Consider the following 13,538-nt stretch of genomic DNA (forward strand, 5'->3'; position numbering starts at 1 on the left):
CGGTAGGTACACAGTCTTCCACTCCTGCCAGGAATCCACTGTATATCAAGCGAGACATATCCCGAGACTGGACTCTCCTTCACCCAGTCAAGAAAATTGTATCAATTGCGTTGAGAAACCAGCTGATCAGATCCATATTCCTTAAATTTTTGGAAAATATGTAAAAAGAGGCTTCGAAAAAAGAAAACAGGGCGGGGGGGCAGTTCAGGGGACAGAGAGACAGAGAGAAAAGAAACACGTCCGCCTTCCACCAGGAGCAGAAAAAAAAAGTACACATACATACGTTTATATTTAAATGTGCATGTATACCCATACTCACACATACATACATGGTTACACAGTACATATGTACATCTACATAACAGTATAAGCTTTTATAATTTTACATTTTAAGGCTCGTTTAAAGATCACCAAAAAAGCACATAATTTGAGATCATCATTCAGTTCATTCCACAGTTTCACACCAGAAACTGAAACAGATTTTACTTTATTTTTCTCTTTAGCATATAATATTAGCAAATATTAACAAACCCCGTAAATTATATTTACTCTCTCTTAACTTAAATAATTTCTGAATACCGGAAGGACTTTTTTTCAATGCTTTATACATTATTTATACATTATTTCCAGTATCTTTATATATACAATGTTTTTACACTTTAAAGTATTACTTTGAATAAAAGGTTTATTAACTGGTTCACAATATCCTACTTTATTAATAAGACTAAAAGCTTTTTTTTTTGTAACTTAACTAATATATCAATAATTTTATTATTTGCATTTTCCCATATTTCTGGACAATATGATAAATAGGGCCTAACCAATGAGGAATATACAATATGCAAGCCTTTTACATTTATGAAATCTTTTATTTTAAACAATATTCCAATACGTTTTGCAATTTTATTTTTAATAGTTAATGCCAAAGTTTTAAGGTAAAAAAAAAAGAGTTAAATGAGTAGTGCTCAGAGTATGCTTTGAGGATGACTCTCATCTACTTCCACACCAGATTTTAGCTCAATATCTCAAAAATTGACTAAGTTATGGCCATTTTGTTTTGAATAATGTCAATTAGCTGTGGTGGTCATCGTAAATTATGTTGATTCCAAAAGTTGATAAGCTGTAGATGAACATCCAATGTTTACCTTTTGAGAGATTCACTAAAATTTGTCCAGTGATTCATGAGATATTGTGTTAACAGACAGACAGGGTTGACATCAACATTTGATACCAAAGTTTTAATCTAAAATATTGCAGACTGTTCAGTGCTTGGGGAAAAGTTGGAGATGATGTTTTGCTAATATCAGAGCAATTTTTTTTAATCAATATCTGTAAAATTGGCTGTTTTATAGCCAGTTTTGTGTTTGCTTGACAGTTGGTGTCAGGCTTCTTAGACACACAGATGTGCTGATGCTCTCAAGTTGTATGTAACCTTTTCACATAACTTCTGTGGCTTCATATTTGATCTAATAAAGGACATCTCATATTGCTCACATTTCATCCGAGAATTTGAAACAAAAATCAAAATTTGTATTTTTGTCAAACCTTGTAAAGGATGTAATTCATAACGTGTGAGCGCTCAGAGTATATGTTGGGGCTGATTATCAGTTAGTACCACATCAAATTTAGCTCAATATCTGTAAATTTGACTAAGATATAGCTATTTTTGCATGTGCTAAGGTCACTCAGCTGTTGTGGTCATTTTAAATTGGGTTGACTCCAAAGTTTATCTGTTGTAGATTTATCAGCAATAACTTTCTGAAAGTTACATTGAAATTCATCCAGCAGTTCATGAGACATTTTACACACAAAGGCAAAAACATTATTGCCCTCTAGCCTTTATCATCTGATAGACTATTCTTCTTTTAACCTGATAAGCGCCCATTTTTTTTACCTTAACTGTAGTTGTTAAAACCTAAATGAATGACTATGTCTAACAAATAATTCATGCAAGAATCAAACAAGAAACAAAACTTTATTCCAAATGTACTTTAATTCTCACAGTACATGGACAGAATGTTTTATTGACAACAATTAGAGCCATCTAAAATAATTACATCAATATTCATCAACTTCAGATAACAAGTGCAAGAAGTTAATGTCATATCTTTAGTAGGATGTTACTATAGATCCTCTGTGTAATACTGACCGACAACAAAGACAGGAAGTGCTGCCATCAACTTCATCAAACATCAGCCTCTCTGCTAACTCCACCTGGGACTCCTTTTCATCAACACCTTCAGAGCTCCGCCCTCTTTAGCCGTGGGAACATGTTTCAGCTTGGGTGCTGTGAGCGGGTGAATTAGTCTGAAGAGTATCATTATGTAGGGAAATGCACACTGGCAGTGCATATTGTCTTAACTGAAAAATAGACAAAAAATATGCTGTATACTTTGAATACTGTATACATGATCTAATGCTTTTGTCTGAGTTTTAAATGGGTGAAAATTTTTGCAGAGATATACTAATAGTTTAATTGACAGATTTACAATTCTCAATATTATCAAAATATTATTGAAAATAAACACATGCAGCACGAATCAAATCTGTTTTTATTAATTCTCCCCCAATAATTTTTTATCTGTGAATTTAGACATGGTTGTACTCTGGCATCCAACAGGAGGTGCTGAAACACCCTGCAAACCTCTACTTCCCACAGCCTTGCTCCTTTCTAACTCCATGTGTGACTCATCTTCATCAACCCTCCTCCTCCCTGCTAACTCCACCAGTCACATGACCCCAGCTGACCCAGTGGATTACAATAAGACTTTACATTAAGTGTTATATATATGTTTTATAGATAGATGTTAGAAAAGATGCAGCTATACGTGTATATACACTCACCGACCGCTTTATTAGGTCCACCTGTTAAGTGGTTTGTTACACAAATAGCAAATCAGCCAATCACATGGCAGCAACTTGATGCATTTAGGAATGTAGACTAGGTGAAGATGACTTGCTGAAGTTCAAACCGGGCTTCAGAATGGGGAAGAAAGTCAAAAAAGTGACTTTGAATGTGGTGTGGTTGTTGGTTTCAGACATGCTGGTCTGAGTATTTCAGAAATACAAACCATCTTTTCAAACCATTTCTAGGGTTTAAAGAGAATGGTCCAAAAAAATACCAGTGAGTGGCATTTGTGTGGACAAAAAAGCCTTATTCATGTCAGAGGAGAATAAGCAGACTGGTGACAGAAAGGCAACAGTAGCTCAAATAACCACTTGTTACAAACAAAAGGCTGCAGAATACCAATCTCTGAACACAACACGTCCAACCTTGAAGCAGGTAGGCTACAGCAGCAGAAGGCTACAACGGGTGCCACTCCTGTCAGCTAAGAACAGGGAACTGAGGCTACAGTTCACACAGGCTCAACACAATTTGACAATAAGAGATTAAAAAATATTGCCTGGTCTGAGGAGTCTCATGACAAATCTGCAGCAACTGTGTGATGCTAACATGTCAATAGGGACCAGAATCTCTGAGGAATGTTTGCAACAACTTGTTGAATTTATGCCATAAAGAATTAAGGCAGTTTTGAGGGCAGAGGGGTCCTACCTGGTATCAGCAAAATGTACCTAACAAAGTGGCCGGTGAGTGTATTTGTATAATAGGAAATCGATGTATTCACAGTATAAATTAAGCTGATCACATTCCTCACTTCATAAAGCTCCACTGAACATTCAGAAAAACATTTGTTGTACAGAATCAGCTTTGGCAGCTTTACAAACTGCAACATTATTTTAAAATATAAAACTTGTGTGGGATCGTAATATATGCTTTACATTATTTCATGTCTTAATCCATCACCTTGTGATTAAAAGCATTAGAATGGGTTTCAGTGACATGGTTCTGCAGGGGAAAAGTTAGATTTTCCTTTAAGTAAAGTGTTGGTTGAACAGTGAAAGTTAAGTGTTCCCTTACCATCACAAAACATGCAGCAGAGTGGTTTTGTGGATTAGGACAAGCAGTGTTGACTCTCACTGTTAATGCTAAAATCTTAAGTAAAGATCCTGCACCAGTAGCACTTGGAGAAAGCATTTGAACAAATCTCAACTACAACCCACAAATATTTAGCACAATATCTGTAATATATGACTGAATTTTAGCCATTTTTGTGTTTTCTTTCACATAGTCTCTAATTACCCAACCAAGCATAGCTGAGTCGACTGGGATGGGGACCTGGAGCAGAAAACTCACAAGACTTTGCATCAGAACTTGACAAGAGTCTGTGGCTGAAATTTGGATTAGGAGTGAAACAACAAGGTAATCTGCAGCTATCGACCAAGAACTGAGTGAAAGATTTCAGTTCTGGTTCTCTACAGAAGGAAAATAATCTGAGCACACTGATGTCACATGCAGGCACTAAATCATCCGACATTGTCCCGGTCCAGTTTAGATTCACATTGTTCTGGATGTCATTCTCATCGAGATCAACACAATCTATTATTAAACAGACAGTTCATCAAATCCCATGCAAGCTGGCATCTTAGTTTGGGTTTTTACACAAGACTGTTCCTTCTTCTGACAATCTCTGACCGTAATACAGGAAGTGACATGTTGGCACACGAGCACCAAAACATTCAGTTTCATTAGCAGTTTTCATGCATCTGTTTCTATGAAGAATCACACTTTGATTTAGTTGTGCTTCAGACTTCTGGATTTCAGACAAATCCTTCAGGAATACGGTAAAGTTTGGTGCAGTGTGCGCAGGCAGCATCTTTCTCCATGTTGGAGGAACCATTCAGGGTTCTGTTGGTTAGACTTGGACATCATTTTGTGTTAGAACTAGGGGTGTAACAACACACTCGAGAAGAGACAAGATTTTAATATTTATAAATTAAATATATGCTGAAAAATCCTTTTCTGAAGCACTTTTGAAGGCTTTGCCACAAACTCAACTGAGTGACCTCTCGCCTGTCTGATTTCTCATTTCTCTTTTCAGATCTTAGAACGATGCTTCAGCTTTACATGACCTAACTTCTCCTTAAAGCTGTGTGACCTTTGAACTCAGCAGGGGTCATTTTCACAAGGAGCCAAAATAAAAAAAAAACCTGATTTCAGTGATTTCAGTTCTAGGCCCACTTTTTTTAAAATATGTTTTTGAAAAAGAAATAACTAATCTCTTTCTAATGTATTTTTTTTTAGATTTTCTTTATGTAAAACAATCATTCTGAAATATGTACTGAACTATTCTTAATATATATTATTATTCAGTCAGAACAGAGTTTACTGGAAAGAAAGTAAATAAAAAAACAACTATATTTATCCTTTTTTTTATAAGTTTGGGGGTTTTTATCAGTTTTTTTTAATGGTTTCTAATGAAAACATTTTACCACAGCCCATCAAAACAACTACAAAAATCCCAGAATGAAAATCCAAACAGTCAGCTCACATTTCACAACATAACAAAGAAATCACAAAAAGATAAGGATAAAATAAATTTAGGCTGTCACATAAACGTTTTAAAGTAGTGCAGACATCAGAACTAATTTCACCAGACAAAGTCATGCTGACTGCGACTTGATAATGCTTCAACTTGACAAGAAATCTTGTTACGCCCCTAGTTAGAATTAAACATTGACAAAACAGAAACTACCAAAACAACATGGAGCAACAGAATTTGGATGCTGTTTAAAATCAGATGTGAAACCAGGCTGTCTTTTCCTGTTGCTACCATATAGTAAATGTTAATGTGAGATAATATGAGATAATGGTGTTGATTTGATTCTGTTCCTGCTATCAGAGGAATAGTTAACAGAAAACAGAGGGAGAGGTTTGTGGGTGTATTAGATTTACTGACATGATGGGCCATCTGTGAGGACTCCATCATCAAACCACTCTGCACATGCCAACATTAATCAACATATCAAATCATTTCAGTAAAATTGCATTATTTTAGAAAAACAACATTCTACTGAAGTACCTTGAAGTAGCCTCTGCTCTGAAAGACTGCACAGGTCAAAGGTGAAATGCCAGATATCTTTTCTGGTTATAGAAATGACCACGGTTCACTTTGTGGTCCTTTAAACAGAAAGTCTGTGGGATATAGCAACATGTTCTTCTCACCCCCCCCCCCACCAGCTTCTCTGAATGAACTTTCTTCTCCATCGCTCCGGTTGGCTTCCTTTAGGATCTATTTGTTCTGAGCCAGCACATCGTTAAAGATGTTGAGGAAGATGTGGACGTGGTACTCCTTAAAAATGAGCGCTGGACGGAAACGGATTGATAATTCTCCACATCCTCCCAGGAGCACACCTGTGGATGACAAACAAGGTTACTGCATGTGCCCACACTTCACTCAGTGGTGAGTTTACACACCACCAGACACACACAGCTCTCAGTAATCCAGTTGTTTCAGATCTTTTTGTAGTTTATTTGTGAAGCTGTTCCTATTTAGGCTTTCATCTCAGAGATAGAGACTTTTGTAAATAGAAATTAGGAACATGCATAGTGGGGGTGCTGTTACAGGTGTTTCAAAAGTACACTGCTCAAAGGAAATAAAGGAAACACTTAACACAATATACCTCCAAGTAAATCAAACTTTTGTGAAATCAAACTGTCCACTTAGGAAGCAACACTGATTGGCAATCAATGTCACATGCTGGTGTGCAAATGGAAAAGACAACAGGTGGAAATTATTGGCAATTAGCAAGACACACTCAATAAAGGAGTGGTTCTGCAGGTTGGGACCACAGACCACTTTTCTGTACGTATGCTTTCTGGCTGATGTTTTGGTCACTTTTGAATGTTGGTGGTGCTTTCACACTCGTGGTAGCATGAGAAGGACTCTATGACCCACACAAGTGGCTCAGGTAGTGCAGCTCATCCAGGATGGCACATCAATGCGAGCTGTGGCAAGAAGGTTTGCTGTGTCTGTCAGCATAATGTTTAGAGGCTGGAGGCGCTAACAGGAGACAGACCAGTACACCAGGAGACGTGGAGGAGGCCGTAGGAGGGCAACAACCCAGCAGCAGGACCGCTACCTCCACCTTTGTGCAAGGAGGAACAGGAGGAACACTGCCAGAGCCCTGCAAAATGACCTCCAGCAGGCCACAAATGTGCATGTGTCTGCACAAACGGTTAGAAACTGACTCCATGAGGGATAGTATGAGGACCCGACATCCAGAGATGAGGGTTGTGCTCACAGCCCAACACTATGCAGGACGCTTGGCATTTGCCAGAGAACACCAGGATTGTGCTCTTCACAGATGACAGCAGGTTCACACTGAGCACATGTGACAGACGTAACAGAGTCTGGAGACGCCGTGGAGAGCCATCTGCTACCTTAAACATCCTTCAGCATGACCGGTTTGGCAGTGGGTCAGTAATGGTGTGGGGTGGCATATCTTTGGAGGGCTGCACAGCCCTCCATGTGCTCACCAGAGGTAGCATGACTGCCATTAGGTACCGAAATGAGATCCTCAGACCCCTTGTGAGATCATTTGCTGCTGCGGTTGGCCCTGGGTTCCTCCTCATGCAGGACAATGCTAGTCCTCATGTGGCTGGAGTGTGTCAGCAGTTCCTGCAAGATGAAGGCATTGAAGCTATGGACTGGCCCACTCGTTCCCCAGACCTGAATCCAATTGAGCACATCTGGGACATCATGTCTCGCTCCATCCACCAATGTCACGTTGCACCACAGCCTGTCCAGGAGTTGGCGGATGGTTTAGTCCAGGTCTGGGAGGAGATCCCTCAGGAGACCATCCGCCACCTCATCAGGAGCATACCCAGGCGTTGTAGGGAGGTCATACAGGCACGTGGAGGCCACACACAATACTGAGCCTCATTTAGATGTGTTTTAAGGACATTACATCAATGTTGGATCAGCCTGTAGTGTTTTTCCACTTTAATTTTGTGCATGACTCCAAATCCAGGCCTCCATTGGTTAATAAATTTGATTTCCATTGATGATTTTTGTGTGACTTTGTTGTCAGCACATTCAACTTTGTACAGAACAAAGTATTCAATTAGAATATTTCATTCATTCAGATCTAGGATGTGTTCTTTCAGTGTTCCCTTTATTTTTTGAGCAGTGTATATTCATTATATCTTGTTGTCATACACCCTGGATTTAAAAAGGATGTTTAATTTACAAAATGCTCCAGATGAATAAAGTTAAGTGGGGAAAAATGTGCAACCCAGCACATTTCATGTTAAATTGTTTTACAGAACAACTTGGAAAGCAACTTTGTGAGTACTCCTACTTATGGTTTACTCTGATAATAGGCCAGAAGAAGTTATACATTTACAAACCTCACTATATTTCCAGATCATTCTCACATCAGAGACTAACCTGCAGGGTGTAAATAGTCTGTTAAATTCACTGATATACAACAAGGTTCAAGAATGTTTTTCAACAAACAAAAACAAGAGTACCACCAACAGTACATGATATGCCCATCAGTAAATTGTCAGGGTAATCAAAATCCAAAGAATGAATTCCCTCACACAACAGTCCTGAATACACATATCTTTTAAGTATAAACATAACTCTGGTGGGTTGAAAGGTCAGTTTTACTGACAGTGATATTGTCCATGGTGTAAATTAACAAACAGCTAAATTAAAGAATATTTTAGAACCTGAAACTGGAGCTATCAGTTACAAAGTGAAGAACGTACCTGTTAAAGCCTACCAGCCTATCCAAACCATTTTATGATCATAGTCGTAGACTTCAAGAGTACCATTTAGATTTCTTTGGTGGAAGTGGTCTTAATAAAAAGAAGATCCAATGTGGAACCACAGTCTGATGACATTTTCTATCCTAAACCTTTGTGAAGTTACACCATGGACAACTTACTGAGTACTATCTTGTGGATGGACAGATAGGCACAATCTAGGGAACAAAGGGTTTGACATTTCTATGTTACTCAAATGTCAAGCTGAAGCATAGACAAGGTTTTAACAAAGGGGTCACCTGTGACCATGACCTTAAAATCAATGAGGATCATCCTTGACCCATGAAGTATCCAGCTGTGCAGTTTGACATTTCTATGTTAAAAGGGTTATCAATTTAAAGCTCAGACAAAAAACTGTCATCAGTCAGACAGACGGACGGTGAAATGGATGGCGCCATAACATAATACATCCGGGCGCATAAAAATGGAACAAACAAACAGAAGCAAACAGAAATAAATGAACACAAACAGGAACAAACAAACATAAGAACAAACGGACAAAAAGGAAAAGAAAGGAACAAACAGTATCAAGTTAGAACAAGAACAAATAAAAAACAAACTGAAATAAACAAGGATAAACAGTAACAAACTAGAAGAAACTGGAGCAAACAAGAAAAAAGAGGTGGAACTGATTTGTACCTTTGTCTCTGGTCTGCAGCAGGATCCGGTCTCGGGTCTCAGCATCACACACATCAACAGCACAGAATGTCCCCTGTCCTCGAGCTCGGCTCAGAATACCAGGGTACTGGGCCTAGGACCAGAGTGTTGGAGGTTAAGTTCACACACATTCAGGTCAGAACCACAACCACTCCAACCTTGCACTTTTGAACGCTTTGATTTGGTACATGTTCAAAAGGAACAGTATGTCTCTAGATTATTGTAGCCATTGTAATAAACTTTATGACAATAACTGTTGAGGCGCCATTACAGAACACAATGTTGTCCGATATGACCTGCATCTTACTTTTGTTTTCTTTAATACAGTCTCTTTTCCCCTGCCCTGTCACAGTAATGCCCTCTAGCAACAAGTAATAACAGCAAAACACAACACCTCCCCTGTTACCCAAACAAACAACCTCAGCTGACAGAGGTGCTATTAAATTCAAACAAGGTTTTCTTTACAAAATAAACCACTATCAGAATTATAACTGAAATTAGCCCAAAATTAAAAAGACCTTTCTTTCACTTTTTTTTTTACCACAACAATTTTTTTTGAAACCCAACTTATTTCATTACAATCTTTTGTCTATGGTGTGGCAGATCTTTCCCTTTGAAGAACAGTTCTTTTGGTGTCTATTTTGGGCTGAGGGGTCCCTCTGTTGTATCAGTTCTTGATGTTTCATTTACGGAGAGCGAAAGTCAGGAGAGGAGAGATATCAGCCATCTCTGTAATCAAGTCCTAGCAGTTGTGTCACATCCCTGACATGCTATATGTGGCCACCAGTAAAATTATCTGAGGCGTTGTTTTGTGCAAACCATGCTCTGGTGTCCTTCATGAGTCAGATGCACAACCTTTTCTCACAGAGACTTGGGAACTATGTAACATTTTCCTCTGAATATTAATGGTGTCTCTTTAGCCAGTTTGTGCCACACAAGGAAGTAAGTTTTGACCTCCTCTGGAAGGAGTTTCCTCAGGAATGAACAATAAGCAGGCATACCTTATGGTGCAGTAGCTTCAGCAATGTACCGTAAGTCAATTAGAATGCAGGCCCTCTTAGAGATCACTGATCACTGTGAAATAAAAGGTTTTCTATATATAAAAACTAAATAAAATGTTTTCAGTAGCTAAAAAACATAGCTACTGATATGTCCCAGGAATGGAATACTTGACTGACAAAATGAGGATTTGTTGAAGGTGATCTGTAGGCCCACATCTTTAAGGAGTTAAAAAACAGCTTGTAGGTATTCATCACAATGTTCCTTCGAGTTTCTATACACTATAATATCCAAATAGTTCTGGCAAATCTTACAGAACTGTGTGCATCATTTTTTGAAAATAAAATGGTGCTGAAGCAAGTCCAAAACATACTCGTATAAACTGAAGGTGTTATAAAAGCAGTAAAACTGCAGTTATTGGCATGTAGAGGCAGTTCATGGTAAGCAGAGTTAAAATAAATCTGGCTAAAATGTGTGACACCAGCCAGTTTTGTAAAGAAGTCCTCCATATGAGGCAGAGGTTGACAGCCAATTTTCATACTTTTATTAGGTTTACATAGATCAACACAAAGCCTCATGCCACCTTTGCGTTTCCGTGCCACCAATAGAGGACTCAGTCATTTAGATGCAACCACTGGTTCAATGATAACTTTTTAGAGTAAGTGTGTGAGCTCTGCTGAAACCTCTTCAGGTAAGCTGAATGGCAGATGTCTCAATTTTTGGTGTATCAGTTGCACTGTTGTTTACTTGAACCTTGTGGATGAACAATTTAACACATCTATGATGGTGGGCTGAATCAGATTCAACATTATTCACCCTGCGTGTTTTTGTGTCAGTGGGAGGTTGTTTTGCATCATCCTGTTTAATGAAAGTCTCCACCAATGATGTCAATCTTCAGTGCTTTAATCAGGTCCATGTTTAGTAGTGATTGTGTTTCTGAGCAGTGACTTTACTATATGCAGTGATGCTGGAATGTTGTTGTTTTAATTTGCTACTCCTACTGTACCTTGTAAGCAGCCAATGATGTGTGGGTCACCTTTTGCATATGTGACTAGTTTAACTTTGGGTTCTGTCACTGAGCATTGTGCAAAATGTTGCTTGAAGACAGTTTCTGGTAAAATGGATACAGAAGCTCCAGTATCAACAATTAACTCCAGGACCTGGGAGTTTCCTTGTGGCATTCATTTGGCATGTGATTTTATCAAATGCTGCTCCATCAGTTTAACATCATTAACACACAGTATTGTTAACTCAGGAGCAACCACCTCTCTCACTACAGCTACAGGTTATTTACATACTAGTGAAATGTCCCTTTATCTTGCAGTTATTACAATTTATTTTAACAGCAGGATGATTTTTATTATTAGCCAGGGGTTTATATAAACCACATCTGAAGCAGGGGCATTGCCTTTTATGACTTGCTGTTTATAATTAACAGAGTTGTTGTACATGTGTTTGAGTTGATTTCGGCCCTCTTTTCGCTTAAAAAAATGCCTGTGCAGGGAGTACTTTTATTCACAGCTGAGAGCAGTGTAGGATCTTTAACTACTGCTTCTACTTGATATGCGTAGGTTAGAGCTTTGTGTGAGATCCTCCTCCAATGGTAACTTATTCTTTAAAGCACTGAGATACGCATTATCAATGAGCTGATCTCTTATTAGTTCACTTTCCATCACTCAAACTGAGTAAGGCACATTTAAACTGTCTCGTTAAATAAAGTACAGAATTATTTTAAAGCTGCAAAAGCTAAAACCTGTTGAATCAGAAGTTTATATTCAGTCAGGATGACATCAAGAAATTTATCTTCCAAAGCAGAAATAAAACAATTGCATTATGCATGCTGTTATTCAAACTGGGCTGGTCTGGGTCACATGACTCTAGATAGTATTATATGAAGAAAGAATTGATCAAAATAAACAAATTAGACTCAGAGAAGAACTGTACCTGCAGCTCGTAGAGACCATTTAACAAAGCCTTCCCAGAACGGATCACTTCTTCCAGAAGGTTCTCTCTCCGGATCACATTTAGAACCTCAGCCAGCAACAGGTTCTTTGATGGGTCTCCCATCCATGTGTTAAAGATACGGTATGCCTGAGAAATAAATAAATAACAGTTTAACATAAGTAAGCACACTGGAAATAAGAGATTTGTATCCTACCAAGAGCTCTAAAGTTGACAAACAACTCAGGCCCTTAATTCAAAATTATTACTGAGTTTGATTAATCAAACATTACAACTATTTTCAGAACGTGTCTTAGTTTATCACAGAAAACCATGTTATTATGGAAATAATCATTAGATGCACCACTGCTTCCCTTTATAAACACACCCGAGTACAAGTATATTCAGGGTTACTGCCATTTTTTATTTTAAAATTCCACACTTTTTCAAACCTAGATTTAAAAAAAAAAAAAAAAATCTGTGGAGTTCTAAGCTTTTCTGGCATTGAAACATCTGTAAATTTCCCACTTATACAGTGGTGCTTTTATTGCTGTTTAATTTAAAATTTCAAAAGGTCATCAGTTGTAGATGTACATGTAATGATTACTTTGTGAAAGTTTCATTAAATGCTATTCAGTAGCTCAATACATATTTTGCTAACAGGTAAACAGGGTTAATGCTGAAGTTTTAAGCAAAGATCTTGTGCAATGAGTAGCACATAGAGCATATATTGGGGATGACTCTCAGTTATGACCACACCAAAGTTTTGCTCAGTATTTGTGAAATGGACTGGCTTATGTAATGGAAAAATACTACATTTGACCCCCTTGTGAACTGTGGAAAAACAAAGAGCATTCAAGTGACCGTGATTTAGTTTAGTTTATCTTTATAGGGCCTCAGGATATAGGGAGCCAGGAAGTCTTTTGTTACCTCTTGAACAGTTTATCTTACCCCTACTATTCCCCTCCTGACTCCTCCTCATCCTACAAATGGTATAAGAAGGGGGAGCTATCTGTAATGCGTCAGACTCACTCTGCTGACTCACCTCAGCTCAGTGATTCTCAGCTATATAGCTTAAATAAGTTATCCTAAGACAAAACTCTTTGTTGTCCTCTTTCATCCATCCATCCATCTTCTTCCGCTTATCCGGGGTCGGGTCGCGGGGGCAGCAGCCTAAGCAGGGAGACCCAGACTTCCCTCTCCCCAGCCACTTGGGCCAGCTCCTCCAGGGGAATCCCAAGGCGTTCCCAGGCCAGCCGAGAAACAT

At 38.4% G+C, this 13,538-nt stretch overlaps 1 protein-coding gene across 4 annotated transcripts in view; it reads right to left on the reverse strand.

Moving 5' to 3' along the window:
- Positions 1-1,974: 1,974 nt before the first annotated feature.
- abat (4-aminobutyrate aminotransferase) overlaps positions 1,975-13,538 on the reverse strand; it is a 58,524-nt gene continuing 46,960 nt past the window's right edge. For all 4 annotated transcript variants that reach the window (XM_017437254.3, XM_025010849.2, XM_017437257.3 and 1 more), the window contains 3 exons: positions 12,275-12,421; positions 9,314-9,425; positions 1,975-6,253 (listed from right to left, as the gene is read on the reverse strand). In XM_017437254.3, coding sequence (XP_017292743.1) covers positions 6,132-6,253; positions 9,314-9,425; positions 12,275-12,421 — 381 coding nt within the window. In that variant the 3' untranslated portion in view covers positions 1,975-6,131. The remainder of the gene's footprint in view (positions 6,254-9,313; positions 9,426-12,274; positions 12,422-13,538) is intronic.

Source organism: Kryptolebias marmoratus, linkage group LG12 (genome assembly GCF_001649575.2).
Source record: "Kryptolebias marmoratus isolate JLee-2015 linkage group LG12, ASM164957v2, whole genome shotgun sequence".
NCBI lineage: Eukaryota > Metazoa > Chordata > Actinopteri > Cyprinodontiformes > Rivulidae > Kryptolebias > Kryptolebias marmoratus.